Genomic DNA, 12540 nt, shown 5'->3' with positions numbered 1-12540 from the left:
GCATAACACACCTAAGGGTAAAAACTAGTGCTGGGCAAAAATTAATGATATCCAAAATAAGAGTTTGATTTGACTGTGTGTATTATATACTATGTGTATTTTATATGCCTATATTTAAATATATCTATATTTTGTATCATTTACAGATATATTTTATATCTAAATATTTTCCCTCAAACATATGCAATAATGTATACATTTATATATACACATAATAAACAGTGTGCACACACATAAATTATGTCATAATATATTTTTTGACATAAATATATATTTTTGGATCAAATGAATCTTTGCCCAACACTAGTAAAAACATCCCATGTGCAAACTAGAAAAAGTGACATGGTGCTCTGCATTTGGTGTGATCCCAGCATAAGAGCATCAAGTATCTGAATGGTCTCCACAGCAAAACATAACCTACACACAACTCGCTGTTTTTCACTCGTAGGCTACTCTCTCAAACACACATGCAGTCACCAGACTCAAGTTAATGCCAGATAGATTACAATAAATAATAGAAATCAAGACATGAAAATCTGATATTTTCTGGAACTGGATCTAGCCAATATTAAGCACTGGTAAAATGTTGTAAATATTGATAATTTTCTTGTAAAAGATTATAGTTTTGGTTCAGCTGGAGAAGCCAGAGGTATTCAATGTGTTTTATCTGTATACGTTTGACAATCAAAGTGCAGCCAGCCTTTGACTTTGACCACAGTTTTATAAAAAAAAAACATCTTTAATATTCAACTTATGAACAAATGTCATCTACATCTTTAATAGCCAGAGGGCAAATAACAGCAACTTTGATGTTATGATGACAACTGTCGATAATCACTTATCAACTGGTGTGCATTCACTTTAACAAAATAATTCATACCAGGCAGCCCTATAAGATGGGTCTTCTGTAAAACCAAGGCTTTTAAAAAGTTTGCAGGAAACCTGATTGCATTCTTCAATGAAACAGTACACGGGATAGCCCTGAGAATGGAGCCTCTTTGCCATTGTAGTAACCAGAGCTTTGGCATAGCCCTTCCCTCGATGCTCTGGTAGAGTGTACAGCATCCCCATGGCACAGTAATCATATAACAGCACCCAGGACACAGGCTGGTTGTTCTCATCAGTAATGCAGTATGTGGGGAAATGGCTGATAAGATGCAGAATGTTCTTGTAACCTTTGTCATCTCCACCAAATTTCCAAGTCTTGTTAACAACATCAGCATGCGACTCATTCAGTACTGTTACTCTAGACTCAAGATCACTGAGGAAGCAAAGAAATAAAAAATCATTTAAACAAGTGTTTCTCAACCACATTCCTTGAGGACCACCAGCTCTGCACATTTTCTATTGTCTTTAACCAAACACACCTGATTCAGATCATAAGCTCGTTAGCACAAATTGGAAGACCTGTAATGGGTGTGGCATACAAAGGAGACATCCAAAACATGGAGTGTTGGTGTTCCTCTTGGAACGTGGTTGAGAAACACTGATTTAAACAATGTAGAATGCTTTACTTAAAATGCATTGTACAAACACATTTAGCTATTCATGAGTTTATATCAGATCCCTTCAAAGAAGCTGAATTTGATCATCTTACCTAGTAATGAGCTGAGGCAAATGACTGAGTTCAGGTAATGTCATAAGGTGAACCAAGGAGAGCCCTTTCATACGGACACCCCGAGCTACAGAAATTTCCTTCAGCATTGGTGAATGACGCATATCACATCCTGAAATTAAAGTTATTCAATTACTAGAAGCTGAAAAATATAATATAATATAATATAATATAAAGTAATATCACACGAGTAGCAGTGTAATATAGCTGTGTATCTGCACTGGTGGCAGGCATTCGTTTGCATGAGGCTGCAGGCCGAGTGCCTTAGTGTCCCACCAGTGCCGACATACAGTCATATCGCACTGCTACTTGTGATATTGTGATTATACAACAGTTTGACGGCATAATAGTGCATCAAAAAAGAAAAAACACGGAGAGTCTCAAAATCCTTTTGTATGAGGAACTACTTTCTTCCGCCATTCATTCACATCTGCAGCTGACGTCAGAACAGCAGAAGCAGTTACTAATTCTTAATTGCTTAGAAGCAGTTACTAATACTTAATGTAGTGTTTGCGATTAGAAAAAAAACGCTAAACACATGTGGGCATTTATTTATAACTATCAGCTGTAGTTTGAAAATACGCCAATCTTTTCTCCTCTAAGGGCTTATTATGCTGTCTCTATCGCCATCTTGTGGATGGACAACGTCAACCGTCTATGCACTGCAGTAGCTCAGAAATTATAACTACGTAAAATAGGCACTATCCTAATAAATAAACTGCATAATTGCAATCTAAACAACCACGTTCTTGCCTAAAAAAAGCCACAAAATTACATTATGTTGTCCAACAGCTGCAATATTTGTCAAACTATAGTGAGTTTATTTATCTGCTGTCACTATGTGGGCGGAGTAATACAGAATAGATGGGTGAGGTGGCTGTACGAGTTCTAATATGGCAGAATATCTCACAGCTATTAGCCAATCAGATTCGAAAACCAGACAGAACTGTTGTATAAAAGATAATATAGTGATTTTTGGCAAAAAATACCTCCTATTAAGAAGTATGTGCTCCAGTCAATTGCATTTTCCACAGTCAACATTCTTCTCAGTACGTCTTCATCTGTACTATATAAAGTCACCTTCTTCATAAAGTCTTTAGCTCGATTATTCTGATGATTTCAGAGGAAATCAGAGATCAGAGTGATTTTGACATTAAAGTGGTATCTTTGAACAAACATTTGGTGAGTTAATAAAAAAAGTTAATCTCACATTTGGGTCTGGTCGAACAATAATCGTGGTAAAAGCTGGCCACGAATCCACCAATACCTCCAAAGTGTTTGGCTTTCCTCTGTTCATGGCAAAAACAAATCCATACACCTAAAGAACATAAGGTATATAATTTAGTGCGACTGTAAAACAAGCAAAAGCGATACATAATGTGACAAGCAAAACATAATAAGCAACTCACCTTTATGGCTTTAGGCAGGTGCGCGTATAAAGCAGTCTCTGCTTCTTTTAACTCATCTGAATTTAAAGTCTTCATCGTAAATTAGTAGATATGTATTTTGTCAAAAGGAAGTCTACTTTCGAACCACTGCTTCGTAAAGCTTAAGAAACCTCTGTGAAGCTAATTGTACGTAGCTTTTAAATTTGTATGCCAGTAGTTACTGCATGTAGTTTAGTCAGCTTGTCAAAAGTAAACTGCAGAGAAGTGACGATTGGCTCGTTGTTTCCTCGGAATTTGACTTTACGCAATCAAACTACATCTTCCGTAAGTTAGTATTGCAGCGCAACTGTATATACGGAAACCAGAATGGTTCAAAAAAGACCGGCCAAGACTTGAAATGGATTTGAGAAGAGAGTTTTCTCCCAACTTACAACATATTTAAGCGTAATTATTTGAAGATTTGTTTTTACACGAACGTCTTCATTTAAAACGTACAAGTATAAAATTCATTGCAATTGTTCTGTGGAGGACCACATACATACATACATAGCCTTTATGAGTACACCCCATTTTGAAAATTTACATTTTTATCAATTTCTCAGTCAAAAAGGGTTAATATGTGTTGGTGCATTAGAACAAAACAGATTTATTAAATAGATATATTTATTAAAATAATATTTTAGTAACAGAACATCTTTAGAAATGGAAAGCCAATACATTTAAATTCATGCCAAATAAATTACAAACAAGATTTTAACAAAATTGTATATGTTTTCGTTTCTCTTGATTTTTGCTATTTTTGAAAATTTTATTATAATAATATTATTTTATTAACATAAATGTGGGCTACTTTATTTTTATTTTTGAGATTTGTGTGTGTGGTGTACTTATATATGCTGAGCACTGTATAAAAGTTACCAAGAGATCATTAAATGTTTCTGCCTCCCTACAGAAGTAACACACATTCTGGCATGTACATCTACAAACACTAATGGAAATGATGGAGAGAGTTGATGCAGTTTTTTTTCTGCTGCATTGGAGAAGGTGTGTTGGTATTTTGCAGAATATGGTCTGTAAAATGGAGAAGTAAAAAAAAAAAAAAAAAAAAAAAAAAAAAAAAAAAAAAAAAAACACTTCTATAAATCACTGAACAGTCCATACATGCTACAAGATACACACCTTCAAAATGAATCAGAGCACATCACTTTTTTGCTTGTTTGTTTTGGATGAACATATAGGCAGACCCATTTACTCTCAGAAATAAAGGTACAAAATATGTTACTGCGGTGGTACCTTTTCAAAAGGTACACTTTTATAACTTTAAGGTTCACATTTGTACTTTTTATGGTTGACTTTTTTTGTACCTTTAGGTTACTGTAAGGTACACATTTGTACTTTAAGTATTAGTATGTACCTTTTAAAAGACAAGTCAGGAACACAAATGTACCTTTTGAAAAAGGTATAGCCCCAGTGACAGATTTTGTAAATTTATTTTTGAAAGTTATGCTGTAACTCCCAGATATAACAATGCAAGAATATTAGTAAGAAATTAACATTTTAAAAGGCATAAGGGAATGAACAAACAACAAAAACAATGTTATGTCTAATTTTGATGTGTTCTACAGATGTGGGTGTCATTTCTTCAATGCGTCGGATTAATATGGAACGAAATCTGTGCCACTGTTTCATGAACAACTCCAGCATTTTGCAAACAAACACAATCTGCTTTGCAAAGAACACTCGATTATCAAACAAACCAATTAGCAAAAAACAAAATGTCAGTTTGAGCAAAAAAACAGTGGTATTAACAAATAAAAATAGTGTTTTACAAATACAAATCATAAATACACACAGTCCATCTGTATGTAACTGCATGTAGCCAGTGAACAAGCACGTCTATTGCATATAGCGCAGGTTTTCTAGGATGCATTCATTCACATTTCTCACAAATGGATGAGGCGAATGATCTTGCACAAATGCACTTGGGCCATTTCCAAAACCAAGACAACAGATGGCGCTATGGGTCAATTTACATACTCTTCTGAGGAAAGTCTGAAACCAGTATCATCGTTTACTTTATAGGTATACATATATAAAACAAATAGCAATATTATCCACCAAATCAAATTACCACTGCAAATTATTTTAGCCAAATAAATAAAAAAAAAAAAAAAAAAAAAAAAAAAAAAAAAAAAAAAAAAAAATCACACGGACAGTCTTGAAGGACCAACTTTTAATAAGCCAAAGATGTACAAAATGTGAGAACAAGCGGCTTATTTAGGAACTCATCCAAATTGTAGTCCTTGTGGAGCAATGGAGTCCAATGGGTTGACAAGTTTGTGTTAGTGAAGCATTTATATATAAAGAATTGCTGCTGACATCAATAGGTTACCAGAACAAATACGATTTAAAGTTCAGTATAATAAGCAATATCAAGCGAGTTATATTGCATTTGCTTTGAATGTCAAAAAAGCTTCAAAGTTGCATCCACTACAGGCAGGAGTTTTCAGTGACTTTAATAAATTTCTCCCATGACTTGATCCAGACCGCTATTCTGCATTGCTTTACCTACAAGTAAATAAAGATATATTTTATGAAAAGAGAGAAATGTACACAGATAACCTACAAATTGTAAATAAGACAGGGTGTGTACCCGTGCAAGAGCAGGGTTCTTTTGAATTGGACACGACTTCTCATCTCTGCCCTTTCTGCAGGTGGTTCTGGCCACGTTCACAGTGAAGATGTATTTAATGCCAGCAACAACCTGGGTATCATCAAGAAACATGTTCAGACGTAGTTGGGACAACCCTGATTTAATGCGTCATGAAGGAGACCTACAACAACTAATGCATTCAAAGTAAAACATAAATTAATTTAGGCATATAACAATAAAAGCAAAAGACATTGTCATGGTGATTTAGTTCAGCTGAAGAAAGATACTGCACATCTCTAGAAAAAGAAACTTCTCCATTTCCTTAAATACATTTCCCTAAGGAACTTAAATAAAAAGTATGTTCAATAGTTGTATGTTCTAGTTGTAACTTCTGATGTTTTAGTTGGATAGTGATTTTTTAATATATATATAAACTAATTGTATTTATTAGTACAGAGTAAAGACCTTTTTTTAAGACTCTTTCCATACATTTTAAGATCTTATAACCACTTTTCAACCAGAAACACTGGCGATTTTAACTTGCAGTACATTTACTTAATATTAAAATGTAAGAAACTAATCCAAAATTAAAAACACAAAAATCTATTAAATCTAGATAATTCAGCAGGTTGGCGCCTATAGAACGGCAGAAATAATGGTATTGCCTTTGTTACTACAGTAAACAAAAGCAGCAAGATGTCAAATCTAGCAGGATTTCATTGATTTCATAAACTACACATCATTCTGATATTCACAGATTAGATTTAGGCAAACTTTAGCATACTTCCATCCGTTGCATAATCAAAAATCATATAAAAGTTTAATACCTTGCAAAATAGCATTTAAAACTTTAATACTTTAAGGGCCTTAAATTTCTCTACAAGTTTTGTTACTTTAAGACCCCACAGACACCCTGTAGTAAATTGTATTTCCTGGTAAAGTTGCCAAGAAAAATAGTTCTCATATTTCTTTAGGTCAGGTTAAAACTAAAATAATAATTTATTTTTTAAAAAATTATATATTACAGTGCTCAGCATATACAAGTACACCCCTCACAAATCTCTTTTAAATTCATATTTTTAATAGGAAACTATACAATATATTTGTTCATATACATTAGATTAGTCAGTACTGAAGCCAAATCTGGAACTAATCTAACAAAATAACTTACAATAATGGTCCAAAAACTAGTACACACAAATTTATACGTTATAGAAAAATATTAAACAAATAAAAAAATATATATTAAAAAAAAGGGAAAAATTTAGTTTCAATTTTGTAGATTGTAATTTGTTTTTTTTTTCAATATTTTTCTTGAATTTAAAATTTGTATTATCTTTCAATTTCTAAATATGTTTAATAAATATATCTGTTTAATAAATCTGTTTCGTTTAAATGCACCAAAATATATTGCATATATTCACTGAGAAATGAAGAAAAATATTCATTTTCAAAATGGGGTGTACTCAATTATGCTGAGCTCTGTATATTGACCCATTATCTATCTATCTATCTATCTATCTATCTATCTATCTATCTATCTATCTATCTATCTATCTATCTATCACAAATGGAAAATAGGCTACAAATTTTAGAATGAAACAAGAATAAAACAACCAACTGAAAACTATTAAAATTACAATAGTTACTCTAAATTAAAATAGCATTGTATTTAAAACATTGTACTAATCTTTCGGTTTAGACAATAATTTAACATTTTATTTACCCATTAATTTTGGTTTGTATTCTTGCCTCTAATAACTATTCATTAGATAGGCTACTAAACTTGAACTTCATTTTAATTTATTTGTTAATGCTGACACTCAAACTAAGCTCAAACGTGTTCTACAGGAAAAAGCAACAGAAATGTTAAAAATTTAAACAACCCATTACTCAGAGTGCAGCCTTATGACTTGAAGAAATACAGACCCAGTTAAACCAGATTTGATGACACATTCACGTATAACAGCATTCAATGATGTACTTTTATCACTGGATGTAGCCTAATGAAAATGCATTCCCGGATAACACAATTAAACGTTTAAGCACTTACTTGTTTTTGGAGCTTGATGATTTTGGAGACAGCACACAAAAACACATCTCCGTTTAGTTTGTTGTACTGGGTCATTGCGAACTTTAACGCTTTCTTAGATTCTTTGTCCATTTTCGCATCCACTGGTCCTCCGACCAGCCCAGCGCTCGACACGGCCAAATTCACCACCAAAAGTGCCACGATAGCTTTAAGAAACATACTTGAACCGTGATTTGTCTTGATCTTTCCTCGTTAAATCAATAAGCCTAAAGCGTGAACAACTCTGGGGTTTAAAACAAACAACCGTCACTCTTATGCGCTGTGAATGTGGGCGGAACTTCTCGTGTCCACCAATCGCAGCTGTAGGGACAGGCGTTGAATATAACTCGTTTGAAGTGTTGCCAATTTTGCAATTTTTTTGCTTGATTTAGTAACTTTTCATTGTTCCCTAACAATTTTTTTTTTTTTTACAAAAAGCACAAAGTAACAAGTTTAGCAATGTTTAACATTTATTTGGCTACTTTTACCAACCTTTAAAAGGTAACTCACACCGAAAGTGGATACAGTGCGGCTATAGTCCAAATTGCCGATGTGCGCATGCGCAATAAGCCCTGGTAGGAGAATCTGACCGGTTGGATGAAATGTCAGGACCATGATCAGGACACCGGCCATTGGAGCTGCAACAGCAGCTAATTGTATTTTTCTGCACAACTGGAGAGGCTGGAACCAGGGGCGGATTTAACCAGCAAGGTAGCAGCCAATCTTAGTATTATTATTGATAATATTATGATGAATATGAGTGCTAAGTACTAATTTAATTCTACCAATATTATTATGATTGTCATTGCGGTACAGTATATGTATTTTCCATTTCTGTTCTATTGCTGTTCATGTGTTCTGTGCTTGGCATATGTTGTATGTTTTTGCACTCATGACAAAATAAACATTACATTTAAAATAAAACACATACACATATTTCAGTTATGACACCGCCATATCTAGAACTATTATTACATATTATTGTTTTCCTAATGGTCATGTTTACATAAATATAAAACAAATCCACTGTCATCTACTAAATCAAATTAACTTTGAAAAATGATTGTAGGCAAATAAACACATGCAGCACTGATAAGACTTGTTCAACCATTTTTTATTACGCAAAGGGTGAAGAAATATAAGAACTTGCGGCTTATTATTTAGAAATTCTTTCAGATTGTAGATCTTTCGGAGCATTACACATTTTTGAGATTGCACATTTATGTGTTAGTCAAGCATTTATATATAAAGTTGAAGTCAAAATGATTAGCCCTCCTGTGAAATTTCTATTCTTTTACAAATATTTTTCAAATGATGTTTAACAGACCGATTAATTTTTCACAGTAGTTCCTGTAATATTGTTTCTTCTGGGGAAAGTCCTATTTCTTTTAGTTTAGCTGAAATAAAGAATGTTTATAAACTTTTTTTTAAGGATAATATTATTAGCCCCCTTAAGCAGTATATATATATATATTTATTCAGTTGACTACAGAACAAACCACAGTCATCCAACAGCTTAGCTAAATAACCTAACGTAGTTAATCTGATTAACCTTAAGTCTTTAAATTGCATTTTAAACTGAATATTAGTATGCAGTAAAATAACTAGTAAAATACAATATACTGTCATCATGGCAAGGACAAAATAATAAGTTAAAATTAAATAAAATTATTTTAATCATTTAAACATTTTTAAAATATTAAAACAATTTTTAAAAAATGTTTTTGATTTAAAAATGTGTTGAAAAAACTTATCTCCATTAAACAACACTTAGGAAATATTTATTAAAGAAAAAATTTATTTTGACTTCAACTATATATATATATATATATATATATATAAAAACACAATTCCTATCGTATCAATAGTAAGTAATTAAAGTTAAGTATAATAAGCAATAATAAGCAGGTTTTATTGCTCTTTGAGTGTCGAAAAGCTTCAAACTGCAACAGTTGCATCCTCTACAGGCAGGAGTTTTCAGTGACTTTAATGAAACTCTCCCAAGACTTGGTCCAGACCACTATTTTGCATTCCTTGACCTAAAAGTAAATAAAGATATATTTTATGATAAACAGACGAATGTACACAGATAACCTCCTAATTGCAAACAAGATTTGTGTTGTGTACCTGAGCTATGTCAGGGTTCTTATGAATGGCACACAGCTCCTCAACTCCACCCTTTCTGCAAGTGGTTCTGGCCACATCCACGGTGAAGATGTATTTAATCCCAGCAACAACCTGAAAATCAGCAAGAAACATGTTCAGACAAAGTTGGGACAACCCTGATTTTATGAAACATCATGAACGAGTAAAACATGATAAAATACTTATATAGGCATATATAACGATAAAAGCAAAGAAGACATTGTAGGACACTGAATTCAGTTTATACATATGTCTATTGAGCTGGAGAAGGTTATTGCATATTTCTAGAACAACATCTGAGCAAACCTTTTCTCTATTTACTTTAAAAATATATAGATTTCCCTTATAAATTTATAGCTTCTATTCTGATGTTTTATTTTAGTTTGGCAAAGACAAAATAATTGGTTATTAAGTAATTTTAATTGTTAAAACATTTTTAAAACATTAAAACTATTTTGAAATAATTTTTTCATGTTTTTTGCAACATGTTTTCATCAAAGATAACAAAAACAAAAAGAAGTAGCTGTCTATGAAACCGCAAATATTCTCTATGGGAATAAAAGCAACAAAGATTTTACAAATTTAAACAACCCATTACTCATAGTACAGCCTTATGACTTGAAATACAGGCCCCGTTATGACGGTTACGCCAGAATTGATGACACATTCATATGTGACAGCGTTCAAGGAGGAAGAATGTTTATCACTGGGTGATATTAAAATGCATTCCCTGATTACACATTTAAAATTAAAGTACTTACTTGTTTTTGGAGCTTGGTGACTCTGGAAACATCACTCACATACGCATCATTGCTTTGTCTGTTGTACTGGGTCATTGCGAACTGTAGCGCACTCTGAGATTCTTTGTCCATATCCGCATCCATTGGTCCTCCGACCAGCCCAGCGCTCGACACGGTCAAAATCACCGCCAGAAACGCCACAATCATCTTAAGAAACATGGTCGAAATGTAGAGATTTACTCGATCTGTCTTGCTCTTTCCGTGTTATGTCGGCAAATCGAAGGCGTAAATAAATCTGGTCTGAGATTATATAATCAAAACGTCACTCTGGGCGGAGCATCGCGTGCCCACCAATCGCAGCTGTAGGGAGGGGCAGTGGATAGGAAAATAAAAACATTGGGCCTACTTGTGGTCTTTTCACAGGTTGAGTACTGTACTATTGAGATGCCTCTTTTAGCTTTCTTGCTTCTCCATCTCCCACACAAATCTGTTCAGGTATCTGACTCTGAAGCTGAGTTTGATGTTGTAGCTAATCCCCCAGATTGAAAACATTTTAATAAAAAAAACTAAACAAAAACATGAATAACTTTTAAAATCAATATCCTTTAGCTTTAAGATAGTATATATTTACCCTACTTAAATGTTCTATTTCCTCTATTCAAAATGACCTGCCTATTTAAAGGGTCAGCTGATTGGTTTCTATTGGCAATTTCATTTTGGTTGTCCCAATTTTGTAAGCAGCTTAAGCAAGCATGATTTGCAGGTCTTTATGGCTTATAGTCTGGTTTTATAAATCTGTTCCTGCTGTTGTAGCCTAATTTCAACCCAAATAAGGGCAAAGTAATTCAAAATAACAGTCTCTCATTTTGTCAGTGTTTTATTTCTCAGAGGTTTTTTCACAGTCACATCTCATTCATACATAGTCTAGGTGTGTTGCTCAAAAAAAGTTGAACAAACTCCTCTAGGTTGCAAAGTCGTTGACAAAACCAAACAAGTCAGGTTGAGCGGTTTCACAATGCTAAAGCTTTCTATTTTATATCTAAAGATTGTGATTTAGTATCTTAAATACCAAAGACAAATGTGCAGCAAACAAAACATGAGAGCGGCAGTTTAATAAACACATCAAAAATAAACACTGTTGATTCAGTGAAGGTTTGAGAAGACACATAATATATATATATATATATATATATATATATATATATATATATATATATATATATATATATATATATATATATATATATATATACAATCCCGGCTGGCTCAGTTGGCATTTCTGTGTGGAGTTTGCATGTTCTCCCGTGTTGGCATGGGTTTCCCTCAGGTGCTCTGGTTTTCCCCACAGTCCAAAGACATGCGCTATAGGTGAATTGAATAAACTAAATTGGTCATAGTGTATGAGTGTGTGTGTGTGTATGTGTGTGTGAATGAGTGTGTATGGGTGTTTCCCAATACTGAGATGTGGCTGGAAGGGCAAACTGTGCTGTGTAAAACATATGCCGGAATAGTTGGCAGTTCATTCCACTGTGGCAACCTCTGAAGTAGAGACTAAGCCAAAGGAAAATGAATGAATATTATAAGCAAATATTATATCAATGCAAATCAATCAACTGAATTTAGGACTTTAAGTTCACAAACAGCTCAATAGACATTTTAAGTCATTTTTAAATCTTTATATATTAAAGAAAATTCATATGCAACACATAATAGCCATGTAGCGCAAGTTATGATGGTCAGAGTCAGACTCATAAATGATATACCTTTCCTAAATGCATCACATTTGTTAAATTCTTTGTCTCTGCTCATCATGAAAGCTAAATTCAATCAGTGTGAAACAGACAACTTAACTAATTCAATCAGTGTGAAACAGACAACTAAACTAATTTAATCAGTGTGAAATAGACCACTAAACTAACATCAGGCTA

General features: G+C 33.3%; 3 protein-coding genes across 3 annotated transcripts; all 3 read right to left on the bottom strand.

Moving 5' to 3' along the window:
- Positions 1 to 234: 234 nt before the first annotated feature.
- si:dkey-76k16.5 (uncharacterized protein LOC566887 homolog) lies at positions 235 to 3330 on the bottom strand. The gene is made up of 5 exons (XM_056470925.1): positions 3025 to 3330; positions 2826 to 2933; positions 2605 to 2725; positions 1598 to 1727; positions 235 to 1261 (listed from the first exon to the last, which is right to left on the bottom strand). The coding sequence occupies exons 1-5, from the start codon at positions 3097 to 3099 to the stop codon at positions 862 to 864; spliced, it is 834 nt and encodes a 277-aa protein (XP_056326900.1). The 5' UTR covers positions 3100 to 3330; the 3' UTR covers positions 235 to 861.
- A 1891-nt stretch (positions 3331 to 5221) lies between these two features.
- zgc:163030 (Cystatin-like) lies at positions 5222 to 7993 on the bottom strand. Its single transcript, XM_056471140.1, has 3 exons — positions 7710 to 7993; positions 5657 to 5767; positions 5222 to 5571 (listed from the first exon to the last, which is right to left on the bottom strand). The coding sequence occupies exons 1-3, from the start codon at positions 7905 to 7907 to the stop codon at positions 5494 to 5496; spliced, it is 387 nt and encodes a 128-aa protein (XP_056327115.1). The 5' UTR covers positions 7908 to 7993; the 3' UTR covers positions 5222 to 5493.
- Positions 7994 to 8820: 827 nt separating this feature from the next.
- On the bottom strand, positions 8821 to 10916 carry cst3 (cystatin C (amyloid angiopathy and cerebral hemorrhage)). The gene is made up of 3 exons (XM_056470734.1): positions 10634 to 10916; positions 9855 to 9965; positions 8821 to 9766 (listed from the first exon to the last, which is right to left on the bottom strand). The coding sequence occupies exons 1-3, from the start codon at positions 10829 to 10831 to the stop codon at positions 9689 to 9691; spliced, it is 387 nt and encodes a 128-aa protein (XP_056326709.1). The 5' UTR covers positions 10832 to 10916; the 3' UTR covers positions 8821 to 9688.
- Positions 10917 to 12540: the final 1624 nt, after the last annotated feature.

This window comes from Danio aesculapii, chromosome 13, assembly GCF_903798145.1.
Source record: "Danio aesculapii chromosome 13, fDanAes4.1, whole genome shotgun sequence".
Classification (NCBI taxonomy): Eukaryota; Metazoa; Chordata; class Actinopteri; order Cypriniformes; family Danionidae; genus Danio; species Danio aesculapii.
This window is presented reverse-complemented; position numbering and strand designations above follow the sequence as displayed.

Excerpts from the sequence above, each read along its gene's own strand:
- si:dkey-76k16.5 (XM_056470925.1), bottom strand. The coding sequence starts at position 3,099 with ATGAAGACTTTAAATTCAGATGAGTTAAAAGAAGCAGAGACTGCTTTA. Across the intron at positions 2,934-3,024 it reads ACCTGCCTAAAGCCATAAAG|GTGTATGGATTTGTTTTTGC; the intron begins GTGAGTTGCTTA and ends TATGTTCTTTAG. Across the intron at positions 2,726-2,825 it reads TTGTTCGACCAGACCCAAAT|AATAATCGAGCTAAAGACTT; the intron begins GTGAGATTAACT and ends TGAAATCATCAG.
- zgc:163030 (XM_056471140.1), bottom strand. The coding sequence starts at position 7,907 with ATGTTTCTTAAAGCTATCGTGGCACTTTTGGTGGTGAATTTGGCCGTG. Across the intron at positions 5,768-7,709 it reads TCATCAAGCTCCAAAAACAA|GTTGTTGCTGGCATTAAATA; the intron begins GTAAGTGCTTAA and ends GATGATACCCAG. Across the intron at positions 5,572-5,656 it reads AGAACCCTGCTCTTGCACGG|GTAAAGCAATGCAGAATAGC; the intron begins GTACACACCCTG and ends ATTTACTTGTAG.
- cst3 (XM_056470734.1), bottom strand. The coding sequence starts at position 10,831 with ATGTTTCTTAAGATGATTGTGGCGTTTCTGGCGGTGATTTTGACCGTG. Across the intron at positions 9,966-10,633 it reads TCACCAAGCTCCAAAAACAA|GTTGTTGCTGGGATTAAATA; the intron begins GTAAGTACTTTA and ends GCTGATTTTCAG. Across the intron at positions 9,767-9,854 it reads AGAACCCTGACATAGCTCAG|GTCAAGGAATGCAAAATAGT; the intron begins GTACACAACACA and ends ATTTACTTTTAG.